Consider the following 14,832-nt stretch of genomic DNA (forward strand, 5'->3'; position numbering starts at 1 on the left):
GCACAGGATAGAGGGGGCACGGGATGGAGTCAGGAGGAGACGAGCAAAGCTGTGGGGTGTAGCTAGAGTGGACAGTGCAGCAGAATCTGGGTTGTTGTGATGGGTTTGGACGGGGGTGCGAGTGGGGGAAAGGGGAGGTATCCAGGGTGGGAGAGGAGGGCCCAGGGAGCCAGGGGCTGCCGTGGCCAGGCGTCTGAGCCTCACCGCGCCCTGCAGATCTGACCTGGAGCTGCAGTTCAAGTGCTACCACCACGAGGACCGGCAGATGAACACCAACTGGCCAGCCTCGGTGCAGGTCAGCGTGAACGCCACACCCCTCACCATCGAGCGCGGCGACAACAAGACCTCCCACAAGCCGCTGCACCTCAAGCATGTGTGCCAGCCGGGCCGCAACACCATTCAGATCACCGTCACGGCCTGCTGCTGCGTGAGTGTGCGAGCGGGGCTGGAACGGCAGGCAGAGCGCCCATCTGGCCCGCAGCCTTGACCTCACCCCTGACCTCCGCCACCGCAGTGGTGTTTCAGAAACAAAACTTCACAGACATTGCCCCAGGGCTGTGGAATAGCCACCGTGCTTTGGCCACAGACTTGGCCCTTTCTCCTCTTACACTATAGCCCCCATCCGGTCCACACACCTACCTCTGCTTCCTCCTTCAGGCCCTTCCTCCTGGCTACCTTCTCTGCGCGCCTCGAGGCCATGCATTCTTCTGGACTCTTTCATGCAATATGTTTATATTCTGATCACCTTTTGGCCCAGATGCAACTCTACCAAGTCTGAAGTTAACTTTTTCCTCCTTCCCCCAACCCAGCTATCTTAGAATGGTGTATGTGTGTGTGTCCCTCCGATCTGTGACCTGCTCTCAATCCGCATCTGAGCCACACTCCTGTCCTCCCAGAGACCAGGGCCTGGCACACAGGTCTTGCTCAAGGACCTGGTGGGAAACAGATTGATGCCTGTCCTGCTCTCCTGGACTCTGTGGGGGACATAGGAGAAGGAAAAAGACTGATCCTGCTCTTAGGAACAGAGACAGGAGTCACAGGATGGGAAAAGGCTGTCAGAATGAGGAGTCTGTAGGGGCTTGTGGGGGTGTGCAGTCCTGGAAGGCTTCCTGGAGGAGTGAAGACAGGGGTGACCCCCTTTGGCAGGAAAGGTGGAGATCACATGATAATGGAGCCATGCCAGACGAGGTTAGGAAGTGAGGCCCCCTCCATTCCTGATACCTGGTGTCCCCAGGGGTTTTTCCAGTGTCAAAGTCAGCCTATAGCCCAGACTCACAGGTCCCAGAACACATCCTGGGCCTCAAGGGACCATCTTCTAGAAGGGCATCACTGTGGGTCACGAGCTCTGTCCAATGCTCGGCCTCTCAGGGCCTCTGGGCACAGGTGGGGCCGGCCGTGGGGGCCGCGGGGGCCTGGGGACGGGGACTGAGCACACTTTCTCCCGGCAGTCCCATCTCTTCGTGCTGCAGCTGGTGCACCGGCCCTCTGTGCGCTCCGTGCTGCAAGGCCTCCTGAAGAAACGCCTCCTGCCCGCCGAGCACTGTATCACAAAAAGTGAGTGTGGGGATACAGGGGGCCAGAACCAGGGCCTGAGCCTTCCTAGTCCCTCCTTCTGGAGCTGTGGGGGCCATCAGATGAGCATGGGCTGTGAGGCCCGTCTCGCATGTATGAGCTGACTCATGGCACAGGGAATGAGGCCAACTAAAACCAAACAGCGTGGTGTAGACAGGCCAGGCAAGCTTTCCAGAGGAGGTGATCACCTAGATCCCTTCTAGGAACTGGACAGAGGGGATCTTCACCCCAGAGGTGGATTCCGGACTAGCCTCCCCACCTTGACAGCTCCTGTGTCAACTAGAAAGAGGGACTTGGCTCGGAGTCCCCCCTTTGGAGAAGACACCCCGGTGGTGACTCAGGGGCACTATGCAGGGAGATGCATCACTGCTCCTTGCTTTGACCATGCTTCTCCACATGACCTCCTGAGCCCTCCATTCCCGCCAGGTGGTTGTCCATTCCCATCTCCACCCAGACCAGGTTTCTGTAAGTGTCGTAGGAAGTCCCCCGTGCTGGTGATGGCTGGGCTGTTCTGCAGCCACTGGGGAGCTGACACAGCTGCCTCCAGGGACACTCACATTCTACACGTCCACACATCACACCTGGCAGGCCAAACTCCCCTTTGATCAGGCCGAGGCACGCCAGTTATTCCCAAAGACCTCCCAGTGTTGGGGGCAGGGGTGGTGGCGGAGGAGCAGGTGTATTTTAGCCACATGAGGTAGTGTGAAGTGTGCAGGACGGCCCTGTCCTCCTCATCCACCTGTGCCTCTTGCCCCCACAGTCAAGCGGAATTTCAGCAGTGTGGCTGCCTCCTCGGGCAACACGACCCTCAACGGGGAGGATGGCGTGGAGCAGACAGCCATCAAGGTGTCTCTGAAGTGCCCCATCACATTCCGGCGCATCCAGCTGCCCGCTCGAGGTCATGACTGCAAGCATGTCCAGGTGAGTGGTCCTGGCAGGTGCAGCTCGAGCCAGATCTGGATGGCTGGAGTCTGGCCGGGATGGTGAGAGGCAGACAGGGGCGGGGAGATGGGCAGCAGAGCCTGGCTCTGGTCCTCAGAGGACTCCAAGGCCACCAGCAGCCATATTCACTCCCTTTAGCCTCCATCCATCCTTGAGTGAGCATCTTCCCTGCACACTCAGGGCCAGATTCCCAGGGGGCCCCAGACCTGATTTAGACAGTCCCTGTCCTGACAGATGTCAGAAGCTAGCTGCAGGTCCTGCCCATACGGCCACAGCTGCTCTGGAACTCCAAGGCAGGGACACCTCTCTGCCTGATTGCTGATGTGTCCCGGGGCCTAGCCCCAAGCAGGTGCTCAGAAACTGGCCATGGAGTGACTGTCAAGGTCTGGGTGCAAGTGTGGGCAGCCTTGGATGAATGTGATTCCCTGGATGGGGGGATGCTCAGAAAGAAATCCCGGAAGAGGGGGAGCAGCCGTCCCTGTGGAGGCTGGGGGGCCAAGCTGGGCCAAACCTCAGCCCCACCCTCCACATAGCAGGCCTGGAGGGCTTTGTAGTGGGACAGGAACTTTCTGGGGGAGACCGTCATGGGCACCACACACGCTGATGGACCAGACTGGATGTGTTCCTGGGGCCAGGGCTGGGCTGGTGGGAGGCGGGCCATCATGGGTCAGAGTCTGTGAGGGCCGCTGTTGGGCGAGCCAGGAAGCCTTCTCAGAGGATATAAGCCAGGGGCCATTGGGCACAAGGCTGGTGTGAGGAATGACCCACGCAGGGACCCAATGTGGCCGTTGGCCATGTGAGCACCAGAAAAAGCCTCATGATCGCCGCCCCCGACACCTTAGCCCCTGTCTCCCCACCAACCCACTCCCTCCCTGCTGGGACACCTTCATAGGGTCCTGGAGGTGGTGGCACTTGCACCTGCATGTACTTTCATCTGTCTGTCTGTCTCCCGGCCTCTGCAGTGCTTTGACCTGGAGTCGTACCTGCAGCTGAATTGTGAGCGAGGGACCTGGAGGTGTCCTGTGTGCAAGTGAGTAACACCTCCCTCTGGCAGGACCTTCCTCGCTGGCCTCCATCCTGGCCCTGCCCTCTGGGGTCCAGTCCCCTCTACCTGCCCTAAAAACAGAACAGAGGGGCTAGGAGCACAGGGGTCATGTGCGGTCTTTTTGTACCAAGTTGTTGTGAGGCCACAATCTCTTGTCACTGCCTCCAGCGGTAACCAGCAGTGGAGGTGGAGTCTCTTTGACGCAGCGGGGAGGGGGCACTGTGCCCTTTGCTCCAAGAGCAAAGGCCACGCCTCCTTCTCTTTTTTTTCCAGTAAAACGGCTCTGCTTGAGGGCCTGGAGGTGGATCAGTACATGTGGGGCATCCTGAACGCCATCCAACAGTAAGTAGCCTCCCCAGCTGGGGGGGCGGGGGGCATGTGCATGAGGAGTGGGAGTGCCGGCCTGGATTAGAGGAGGCGAGCACAGGGACATTTCTGATACCCCTCCACCCCACCCACCCCCACCCCAGGCTGGCAGACCACTCCAACCCAAGCTCTCACCTCTGTGACGCTACCTCAGGGACTTTCTGAGGGCAAATGAACTTTCTAGAAAGGACCAAACTCAGGCAGAGCAAGGCAGTGCCCCGGACTTCCTGGGTGGGAGGCCTTGGGGCCAGCTGTCCCATGTCCAGCACTTGCTTTTCCTTACTGTACTCTCCCTGTCTCTCAAATGTAAAAGCCCCTCACACCCCTGTCATATGCAGAGTGTGGCAAGTATGGGGACGGGCGCCTAGGGAGGGACATCTCAGTGTCCAGCTAAGCTGGAAGCTCTTGTACCCCAGGCCTGGACCGGCGTGACCTCAACTCTGCCGCTTTGTTCCTCTCTCCCCTCCAGCTCCGAGTTTGAAGAGGTCACCATTGACCCCACATGCAGCTGGCGGCCAGTCCCCATCAAGTCAGACCTACACATTAAAGATGACCCAGATGGCATCCCCTCCAAGCGGTTCAAGACCATGAGTCCCAGCCAGATGATCATGCCCAATGTCATGGAAATGATCGCAGCCCTGGGCCCCGGCCCATCCCCCTACCCACTCCCGCCTCCACCGGGGGGCGCCAACTCCAACGATTACAGCAACCAAGGTGGGTGACACCAGATGAGGTGGGAGAGGGGAGTCCCAGCAGGGGTACAGGGTCTCTGGACTCCTGTGGCAGGTGCAGGGGCGCTGGCGGTGTGAAGAGGTAGAGGCAACATACCCCCCAAGACACAACTCATGTCATTGGACTCGGGGGTATGGTGGCCCATTCAGCCCCGTCCTGTGTCCTTTGCCACCTGTTTCTGTCCAGCACTGTGGGTGAGCACCCCGCTGAGAAGTGGGCCCTGCCTCCTGGAGCTCCAAGGTACAGCTCCTTGCCTTCTTTGGAGACTGCTTTGCTGGGGGCACTAACAGAACACTCCCACTTGGAGTTCTTGGCCCTCCCCCAGCCCTCCCATGCATCTCTGTGACATCTTTATTGTCCCTGTCTCTGCAATGCCTCCCTACGTCCAGGCACAGAGTCCAGGGACCTGGAGCTCTGGTCTTTGGCCACCAAATTCACCATCCCTGCCTTCTCACTCTCCCTGCTGCCCAGACTAAGCTATGCAGTCCTGCCCTGGGTTCCTAGAAAGTGCCCAGCCCCCCTAAACACTGGGGATGGCAGCTCCCCCTAAACACTGGGGATCCAGGCTCTTGGATGATTAGAGGCCCAGAGAGGGTAGCCCACATAGCAGGATCCCACAGCATGCGAAGGGTCCCAGCCTCTCAGCATGCTAGTCCTCTGATCCCTCGCCATGGCCATGTTGGGGAGGGAGCAAGGGTTCAGGGAGGCCGGACAGCTGGCTTTTAATGGTGTCATCTCAAGGCTGGTGCAGCTTTCTCTGTGGACTTGAGATTCTGATCTCCCACTCTGGACTGGGGTCTTCCCACTGAAGAGGTGCAGCCACGTGGGGGCAATGAGGAAACCCGTCTGGGGGTGGGAAGGCTCAGACAAGGGCCTCATCTTCCCCCACCCTCGGGAGCCTGGCCTAGCCCTTGCTCACACCCTGCTCCTCCTCGTCACTGTAAAACAGCTCATATCCTGGGTCGCTGAGGCCGGCCAGAGAAGTGGGGATTGCTGCCCTGTCTAATGCCACAGGAGTTCCATCTCATTTTACATTCTCCCCCATCCGTCCCCCCCTCGCCATGGCTGCCTTCTCTCTGGGTGACATTGCCGCGCTGCCATCTTGTTTCCTCCCCAGGCAACAACTACCAGGGCCATGGCAACTTTGACTTCCCCCACGGAAACCCTGGCGGGACGTCCATGAACGACTTCATGCACGGCCCCCCCCAGCTCTCCCACCCCCCGGACATGCCCAACAACATGGCCGCCCTCGAGAAGCCCCTCAGTCACCCCATGCAGGAAACTGTGAGTACCTCTTCCTCATCCTGACCTCCTCACCTCCCTGTCACCGCCATCCTCCGTCGGGGGCTGGTGGCAATAGAGGACTCCCCAAGGACTTTTTTGATGTTCGCCTAGTTCCCTCCCAGGCAAAGGGGAGGACTGGGAATTGGGTCTGGGGGCTCAGAAAGAAGTGAGAGGCCTGACCGAGGCTGAGTCGTGGCCCATTGGTGTCCTTGGACTTGGCCAAGGACGTTGGTTTCACCTAGGACATTGGATTCTCAGATGGGGGCAGCTGCAAGCTTCTGTTGCACACACTGCACATACACATACCCACCTCCCCCACGTGCCCACTGCACCCCCCCCCCCCCACACACACACACCACCACCACCAGCCTCTCTCCCTGGCACACACACTCGGAGGCTGACTTACTGTAGCCCCAGCTATCTAGAATTCTGTCTCACACCTAGGCAACTTGCTCCCCAAGGGTCTGAGTCTTCAGGGTGTCCCCTCCGCCCGCAAGAAGACATGCTGGCCATTGTGCTTAGCCTGAGAACATTTGCTTCCTGTCTTATGTCACATATGAGCACATACCCAACAATGGTGAGAGGCCTGGCCTCCCCCCAGGTCCTCTTCCAGTGAGTACTGCGTGGCTCTCTTTGACGTAGCAAACATTTTCTGAGCCTTTGCTTTGGACCAGGCCTCATACCCAGTGTGAGCAAGACAGACACAGGCCTTGTGCCCATGGAGCAAAAGTTCTGGCAGCGCTCAGATGGAGGAAGCATGGTTGGGGTTTTGGGGGAAACTGAGGCCTGAGGGCCTCATTCGGCCCTCAGTCATTCTGTCTGTCTCTAGTCTCCCCTCAGGAGAAGCGGGCAGTCACAGAGGGCCTGGCAGTGGGGTTGGGCGGGCCTACACTGGGAGATAGGGCTCCGGGCCCTCCCACCTTCCACCCTGTGGCCTGGGAAGGAAGGGCCTCTAAATTGTACTGTGATCTACACGGGTTTGGCTCTGCCAGCAGCTGTCCTGCCCTGAGCCACCTGATTCTCAGCAAGAGCGACGTGCCCGGAATGCTTCTGGGAGAGGGGCACTGCAGCATTTCTCCCACAGAACTCCAGAATACCAAGTCAGACATTATCTGCTGTCACGAGGCCTCAGCCACAGTTTTTGCAAATTCCTTTCTGCCTCGTGGAGCTTCTGACTTCTGGGGGCCTCTCTCCCAGCTCCCCGCTTCCTCAGTGGTCCATGCCCAAGAGCCACCCAGATCACACCCCACACCCACTCACCCGTAACACACCCTGGGTCCTCAGGTCCCAGCACTGGTGAGTGGCAGCAGGATGCCACTTACTTCCTGGGTCCAGCCCTCTGTGCCCTGCTGTCTGGGTTCTTTGCAGAGGGCCCCAAGCCCTGGGCATGACTTCACAGCCTCCCCAGGAAGCTCCCTAGATATGCACCGTCCTTCCCTATTTCTGGGCTTTCACTAGAGGGCGACCCTGAAATAGAACTGTACAGAGGGACGGTACAGTCACAGATAGACTGGGCCAGGTTGCCCTGAGCACCCGCCGGGAGAGAGGCTCCTGTCTGGTATCGCTTCATCGGACTCTCCCTTGCAGGAGAGGTGACAGGTGTGTCAGAAGGGCTCAGAGAGCCCCTCTGGGCTGGAGGGGGCAGCCGTGTCTACAGGTCTGGGGACCATCTGCCTGGGCTGAGCTGCTTCAGGAGTGTGGAGCCGCTCCCTGTCCCCCCAGAATGGGCACTGTGGGGCACCCAGGGGCATGGGTGGGAGTCCCAAGCTGGCCTCTTACTCACAAGTCCTGGCGGCCATCCCTTCAGCCTCTTCTGGTCCTCCCCACCTCATGTGCGTCCCCAACATGGTCCCACAGCCGTATAGTCCGGTCCCGGGATGGGATGGAAGGGCCCTGTGCTGCCTGGGCCTGGCTGGATGGAGCAGAGGCTCCTGGCAAGGCCTGGGAGCAGCTTTAGCAGAAATAGGAAGAGAAACTAGGTCCTGGAGATCAGGCTGCTATTTCCAGACCCACAAAGGAGAAACGAAATGGGTGCGTGGCCTGGAAGATGGGGTGGGTAGGAAGGTGTAAAAAGACCAAGGAGAGCTTCGCTCGCTAGCAGCCTGGCGGGTCAGGCTCCCCTCGGCTAGCATAGTGCGAGTGCGGTGGGGGGACCTGTCGGGGCACTGGCAGCGGGCTGAGGGTGTGGACTTGGGCTCTGAGATCTGAGCTCTGAAGGGAGGCTGCTTGGGACAGCACCACACCAGCAGGGACGTGTAAATGTCACACACCATAAGGTCCCCTGCCCAGCCATGGCCCTGGTGCACATGGGGGAGCATGGGCCTCTAGTGTGTGTGTTAGAGAAGCGCCTCCCCGGGGGCCCGCCCGCCATGAGCCCTAGTGCCCAGCGAGGCAGGGGGTACCTGCCTGCCTCAGTGGATGCCCCACAGGAGGGGTCTGGCAATGCAGAGAGGCTCTGCTCTGCTCCTCTGACTCGGGCTCGATTCCACCCTACCTGGGGCCTCAGGCAGAGCTGGTCCCGAGGGGCCCGCCCCTGCCACCTCGGGCTCTCAGGAAGGAGCCTGTGTCCCAGCATCTCACCCGTGCCCCCCACCAGGGCCCGTTGTGGGCCGCAGACCCCCTCCTGAGCTGCACGCCTGCCCATGCTGTCTGTCCGTGTCTGCTCTCTGCTGTCCCTGGCCCTCGGGATGGGAAGGGGCGCCCTTCCCACCTCCCCGGTCCCCGGAAACATGCCCATTTGCTTCTCCATTCTGCCCTCGCTGTTCATTGTGGTGACGGTGTGTCTGGGCTACAGATGCAGAGGAGCATGCGGGGGCCTGGACTCTGTTCTCGGGGTCTGCTTGTCTCAGTGCCCCTGGCCCCACACAGCCTCCCTGACTGACCGCCTCGGAGGAGGACTTCTGTTTGTTTGTTTCTCCACAAAACAACAACAAGAAAGCATTGAGCTTTGTTAAGGGGGTGGCTTTGTTTTGGGGGTTTGTTATTTTTCTGGTTTTGTTTGGTTTTCATTTCTCCAGGCATCTCGTTGCTGTGCCTCGTCACCTCACATTTCTTTTCTCCTGCTCTCTCCTCCTCCGCAGATGCCACACGCTGGCAGCTCTGACCAGCCCCATCCCTCCATACAACAAGGTTTGCACGTCCCACACCCCAGCAGCCAGTCAGGGCCTCCATTACATCACAGTGGGGCTCCTCCTCCTTCCCAGCCTCCCCGGCAACCGCCACAGGCCGCTCCTGGCAGCCATCCACACAGCGACCTGACCTTTAACCCCTCCTCAGCCTTAGAGGGTCAGGCCGGAGCCCAGGGAGCATCCGACATGCCGGAGCCTTCGCTGGATGTAAGTTGGGGTCACCACCGACCTGGGGCCTGCCTAAGAGCAGGGGTGGGTGTTGAGGGCTCAAGGCCCAGGGTGGAGGAGGTGCAGCTATGACGGGCTGGGTGGGTGGTGGGTGGGCCTAGCCAGAAGCTCCACAATGGGGACACCTCACCAAGGGGCCCAGCGTCCTTTTCCCCGACCCCCCCACCACCACTACCTTGCTGGCACCTGCCCTTCGGTCCCCCTTTGGCCACAGTCCTGTAGCCCCTCCCTGCCCCGCCCCACCTTCCACCCCCCACCACAGGCCCTCACAGAGTCCATCTGGGCCAGAGTCCTCGAGGAAGCCCAGGAAGGCCCCCTGCCTTTCTTCCACCCCCCACCCCCACATCAAGCTCGCCATCTCAGTGTCTGCCATACTCTCTGGCCCGAGGCAGGGGGAGGGCTGGAGTGACAGGGTCCCTCTGTCTGTCTCGATGGTGTATATCTGTGTCCAATTTCCTGTCGGTGTGTCGTTCATGCCCTGTGCTTCCGCTTGCTCCATCGCTCACTCTCAGAGAGGCCCCCTGTGTGGGGTGACAGCAGGACCAGCCTCGGGTCTCGCCAGGGCTACTGGGACAGAAGTGGGTGGCTGCGATTCAGGGGTCTCCCATCTTGAGACCCGACCTGTCTGGAAAGTAGGGTGGGAGGAGCCTTTGAGTGATGGGGGCTGGGTAGCTGGCTAGGCTTGTGGCCCGGAAGGGACTCGCCCCTAGGCTCGAGATTCCCAGAGAATCTAGACTCCTGCTCTGCTCTCTCCTCAGCCCCTGCCTTGGCCCTCAGCCCCATCAGGCGGCCTCCGTCTTCATGGTGAATGGAGTTGACTCCAATCCATCTAGGATTCTCACCCAGCTCTCCTCCCCAGACCCAGCCAGTGGGGGTGCTCTTAGGGTCATGAGGATCCCTGGTGTGACAAAAAGAGTCCAAGGACCTCACGGTAGAGGGTAGGGAGAGTCTGCGGCCTCAGCCCAGGAGCCGCAGGGAACGATGGTGCCACACTGCCCCCCAGTCCTAGGCTCACCAGGGACCAGTGAGCTCCTGAAGGGAGGTCCAGGGTGGCGAGAGCTACCACCCGGCCTTCCGTGCAAGGTCACGTGGTTCCTACTGGGAGGCCCTCATGAGCCACCCTTGCTCTTGGCAGGGTCTTGGGGCCAGAGGAACACTGGGATTGAAAGCCCCTTGACCTGCCATGAGCCTTCCCGGCTGGTGGGCCACGGGCTTCTCTCCTCGACCCTGGAAATGAGCATGGGTGTGCCCCACGCTGGCACAGTGGCCTGGGTGTATTTAAGGCCAGCCAGCCATGGTTAGTTTCCCCTGTCCGGCCAGGACCCCCGGAAGGAGGGAGACAGCAAGCACACCCCTGCAGTCCGCCCCCTGGGCCAGCCCTGCCCCGCAGCCGGCCCCTCATCTGGGCTTCTGTACTTCTTTTCCAGCTCCTTCCAGAACTCACAAATCCCGACGAGCTCCTCTCGTATCTGGATCCTCCCGACCTGCCAAGCAATAGTAACGATGACCTCCTGTCTCTCTTTGAGAACAACTGAAGCCCGCCCTCCACTGGGGCCGTCCCTCCCCACTCTGCCTCCTTCCCCGTCTGCCCCCCGCACACTTTACTGCTGGGAGCCCGTGCCCTCAGACTGCCCCTGCTGCCTTCTCAGAGTGGAGGGGCAGGAGGGTGCCCTGGGAAGGCTGTGTGGGTCTGGCGCCCGTGCCCAGAGCAGGCCCTGAAGATGAGCCTCGCCGTGGGGAACTGGCCCGGCGAGAGGGCACACGCTGACGAAGCCTTCCTGGTCCCTCTGTGTGTGCTGATTCCAAACAACCCTCCAGTGCCCCCCGAGGTTCTTCCAGTTTCTAAACTGTAACCCTGCCTCCCTGCTTCCTGGCCCAGAGCCTCCTTCAAGTGACTGAGCCTGAGAGAAGGCGCCCCGAGACCCAGGCAGGCCCCAGCCTTGGAGGAGCAGTGACGGTTGGCGGCAGTGAGAACGGCCCACCACCACCACCACCACCACCACCACCACAGAAAAGCACAAACCTCTGGGAAAGAGAACTCTCTCAGGGGCCAAGGTCGTTGCTTTGACCCCTGACCTCTAAGCCAAGATACCCTGTAAACACTCTCTCTCAGAAAGCAGAGGAAAAAAAGGACAAGCTTCTGTGTTTGAGAGAGGGTGTGCCATTCCTGCTTGGGGACTGGTGGGAAGTGGGGTCAGGGCCTCCTCAGAGCCAGGACAGTGCAGCTGTGCCCCACGACCTCTGGACTCAGTCCAGGGCCCGGCCTCGGAGAGCAGAGGGAGGGTGTGCCCAGCTGAAGTCATTGTGCCCTTAGTTGAGGGGTCCAGGGGATGCCGCCAGCCGGAGTCAGATAGGAACGGCAACTTAGAACTTTGCTCCAAGCCACTCCCTGTTTTAAAGTGACAACTTAATTAAGCTACGAGGTCATCTGAGAAAAGGGATGGTAGACTTGGACGGCAAGCAAACCATTTCTCTCCACGCCTCCTTGTTTCCTCCCTCTTTGCCCCCACCCACGTCTCCCAGACTGTCACGGGGGACACCCGCTTCCCTCTGTCCCAGTTCTGCTGCGCCCACCCTGACAGGCGGGTGGACTGGTGGAGAGGCGCAGGCACCTGTGTGGGCGTGGCAGCAGGCATCTCCCTGGCCCCACCGTCCCTGCTGTCCCTGTGCTCAAGGCTGCCCCGGCTGCACCCCAGTCCGTCACCACACGTGCCGGGGTGTGCCCTCCAGCATCACATGCTGTGTCTGTGCCACACTTGGCTGCCGGCCTCTCCTTCCCTCCTTCCCAAAGCTGCCCACACTCCTGCTCGCTGGGGCAGAAGCAGCCTCTGGTTTTTCCCTCCACTGCCTCGCTCCATCCGGCTTACTGCTCTCGGAGTCTCCTGGGTAGCTTGGGGGGCGTCCGTCTTGTCTGGGGGTCCTCCATGTCCCCCTAAGCCGCATGGCCTGTAATGCTGCTGGGCCATCACTTGGGTCACATATGTGAATTCGTTGCGCCCTTCCCTGCTGCTGCCTCGGGCCTCCTGCTTCCCGTCCACTGTCCGTGTTCTTGATCTCCGTCTCCCCCTGTGGCGGGCAGCCCCCGGCACTCCTCTGGATCTGACCGGGACAGTGGCCCCAGCTGTGGATTTCCAGTCACTGTATCAGACGGCCGGCACCAGGTTTTCTGTAGGGAAGCTGCCATTGTCCCCCACCCGCACCCCCGTTTCCTTTGTCCTGTTTCTCGAGGTTTTTCCAAACAGCGTGGTGTTCAGTATGCAAATCAATTATTTTAAGAATTGCTTTTGTAAATATCTTTGTGAATATTTTAGTATTGTCTTTGATAATATTCAACATTTTCATGACCTGGTTATAGCCTTTGCTGGTGTTTTTAAAATACCTTGACTCCACAACAAGACCGAGTCCTTTTTTTTAAAAAACAACAAACAAAAACAAAATAGCAACCAGGGCTCTTTGTACAGACGAAGGGACAAAGTGCATGGGTGGCTGTGCCCCGAGTTCCATCAGGCCGCCCACTGTGCAGAGCCATCCCCAGTTGGCCGGTGGGGACAAGACGATGCCAGGTAGCATGTGGCCGTCCTTGCCCAGTGGCCATAGCCCGTAGCCACACTCTCGTGTGAGGCCATCTGGGAATGTTCTGCCCCAGACAGACTTACAAATGCCTTCCTTAGAACTTCCTGCTTCCTGCTGTGCTACTTCTTCCCAGAAAGGCCTGGGGTCCCTTCTGGTTCTTATCGGGTGTCCCTACTCTGCTCACCAACCTACCCACAGCTTTCTAGGACAGAGGGCCGATCTGCTCCCCACAGCCCAGGCTCCGGGTGCCTCCCCAACCAGCTGTGAGGAAGCCAGGGCTCGGCACCTGCGGCGGGTTTCCTGGGGCCCCCTCCCAAGCGAACCTCCACCAGCAAGTTGGACAAAAAGCTTTTCCTGAACCATGGTGCCTGCAGCCTGTGCTCTGGGGACGTCCTCTCCCAGAGTGATTTTGGAGCCAGGCCAGGGGGTGAGGGAGGCCGAAAGTGCCCGGGGCCGGAGAGAGGCCCGGCTGGTGACAGATTCAGGCCACGACAGCCTCCCCAAGCAAGGGCGCTTCTGAACTCTGGTGGATGCTGCCCTCATCCTTTTGGACGACTACTTGGAGCCATAAGTAACCTCAGCAAAAACGAGGCCTCTGCAAGCCACTTCTCTCTGACAAGCATCCACCCAGGCCGTAGACACGTTTCTGCTGCCACTCCACAGGAGGGGGCCAGGGCACCAGCGGGCAGGCAGGAAGGCCCGAGTCCAGGCAATCACCCCATCTTCTTGGTTCGAAGCTTTACCCGTGTATCATGTTCTTTGTAGCCATTTTATTTTTTAAGAAACTTCTACTACTTTCTCCCTGAGGAAAGCCCTAACCACCCCCGCCCCCACCCCAGAGAGCTCCACGTCTGCTCCCTCGACCTGACCATCTAGACAGGACGATGTCAGCAGCAGCGACTCAAGGGACGTGTGTACATATGTAAATGAGAAATAGAGACACGTTAACAGATGCATTCATTTCCCTTGGAATGTGTATTGTTTTTATTTTACGGAACAAAACAAAACAAAAAAAAAAAGGCTTGGAATTCCATCTTAATGTGGAAAAACTAGATGCTGTTAGCGTTTGTGAGGTCTCTCTCCACATTTGTCTTATGTAATATACTCTGACCCTGTGTGGAAAGGAATTTTTGTTCTGTTTTGTTTTTTATTTTCCCTCCATGTACTATTTCGCTTCAGTGTACTGGTCCTGCCACCTGTGTATTTTTAGGGTGCTATGGAAATAATGAAAAGAAATGGGGATTTCAGAAGAAAATTGTAACCAAATTCATACTTTGTATAATTTTTGATATCATGATTGCAGGTGATTCACGTCCACACATAGACACACCCACAGCGCAGCCTGAAGTAACTCCCACAGAAACCGTCATGGTCTCTGTACATCTACGTACAATGCAACCATTTCAAACTTTAAACTGGTCAGAAACCTAATTGTGATTTCTAGTCTTGCAAAGCTGTATGTAGTTAGATGATGTGACAACCTCTAATATTTATCTAATAAATATGTATTCAGATGAAACCTGTATATTAGGTGTTCATGTGGTTATTTTGTATTTAAAGATCAAATTATTTGACTATTGCTAGACATTTCTATACTCTGTTGTAACACTGAGGTATCTCATTTGCCCATGTTAATTGTTTTCTAAATAAATTGACAAAAAATGAAGGTTTGGCGAATTAGCTATTTTGTGAACTTTAAGGAGCGGTCTGGGTGTTTGTTTCTGCTTTTAAACCACCAGGCAAAAAAAAAAAAAAAAAAAAAAACAACGAAAAACAAAAACAAAAACAAAAAACCCAGAAAGCAAGCAAGCACTAAGGTGGTTTGGTGTTGATTTGGAGGCACCTCTACCTCGCGTGTTCCTGGAGGGGACCCAGCCAGGGTGAGCCAAGAGCCCTGGCAGGCGCCACACTCTTGTGTTAGGCCATCCGGGAATGTTCAGAGCCCAGAGCCTTCTTCCGGCA

The 14,832-nt window shown here is 58.2% G+C and overlaps 1 protein-coding gene across 5 annotated transcripts in view; it reads left to right on the forward strand.

Annotated features, from left to right (window-relative positions):
• Positions 1-14,536, forward strand: part of ZMIZ1 (zinc finger MIZ-type containing 1) — a 181,366-nt gene extending 166,830 nt beyond the window's left edge. For 4 of the 5 annotated variants that reach the window (XM_029932022.1, XM_029932025.1, XM_029932023.1 and 1 more), the window contains 9 exons: positions 217-427; positions 1,449-1,554; positions 2,333-2,493; positions 3,477-3,544; positions 3,833-3,901; positions 4,395-4,639; positions 5,775-5,941; positions 9,022-9,276; positions 10,725-14,536. In XM_029932022.1, coding sequence (XP_029787882.1) covers positions 217-427; positions 1,449-1,554; positions 2,333-2,493; positions 3,477-3,544; positions 3,833-3,901; positions 4,395-4,639; positions 5,775-5,941; positions 9,022-9,276; positions 10,725-10,832 — 1,390 coding nt within the window. In that variant the 3' untranslated portion in view covers positions 10,833-14,536. The remainder of the gene's footprint in view (positions 1-216; positions 428-1,448; positions 1,555-2,332; positions 2,494-3,476; positions 3,545-3,832; positions 3,902-4,394; positions 4,640-5,774; positions 5,942-9,021; positions 9,277-10,724) is intronic. The other variant, XM_029932026.1, reaches the window with a different exon arrangement.
• Positions 14,537-14,832: the final 296 nt, after the last annotated feature.

This window comes from Suricata suricatta, chromosome 2 (assembly GCF_006229205.1).
Source record: "Suricata suricatta isolate VVHF042 chromosome 2, meerkat_22Aug2017_6uvM2_HiC, whole genome shotgun sequence".
Taxonomy (NCBI): Eukaryota; Metazoa; Chordata; class Mammalia; order Carnivora; family Herpestidae; genus Suricata; species Suricata suricatta.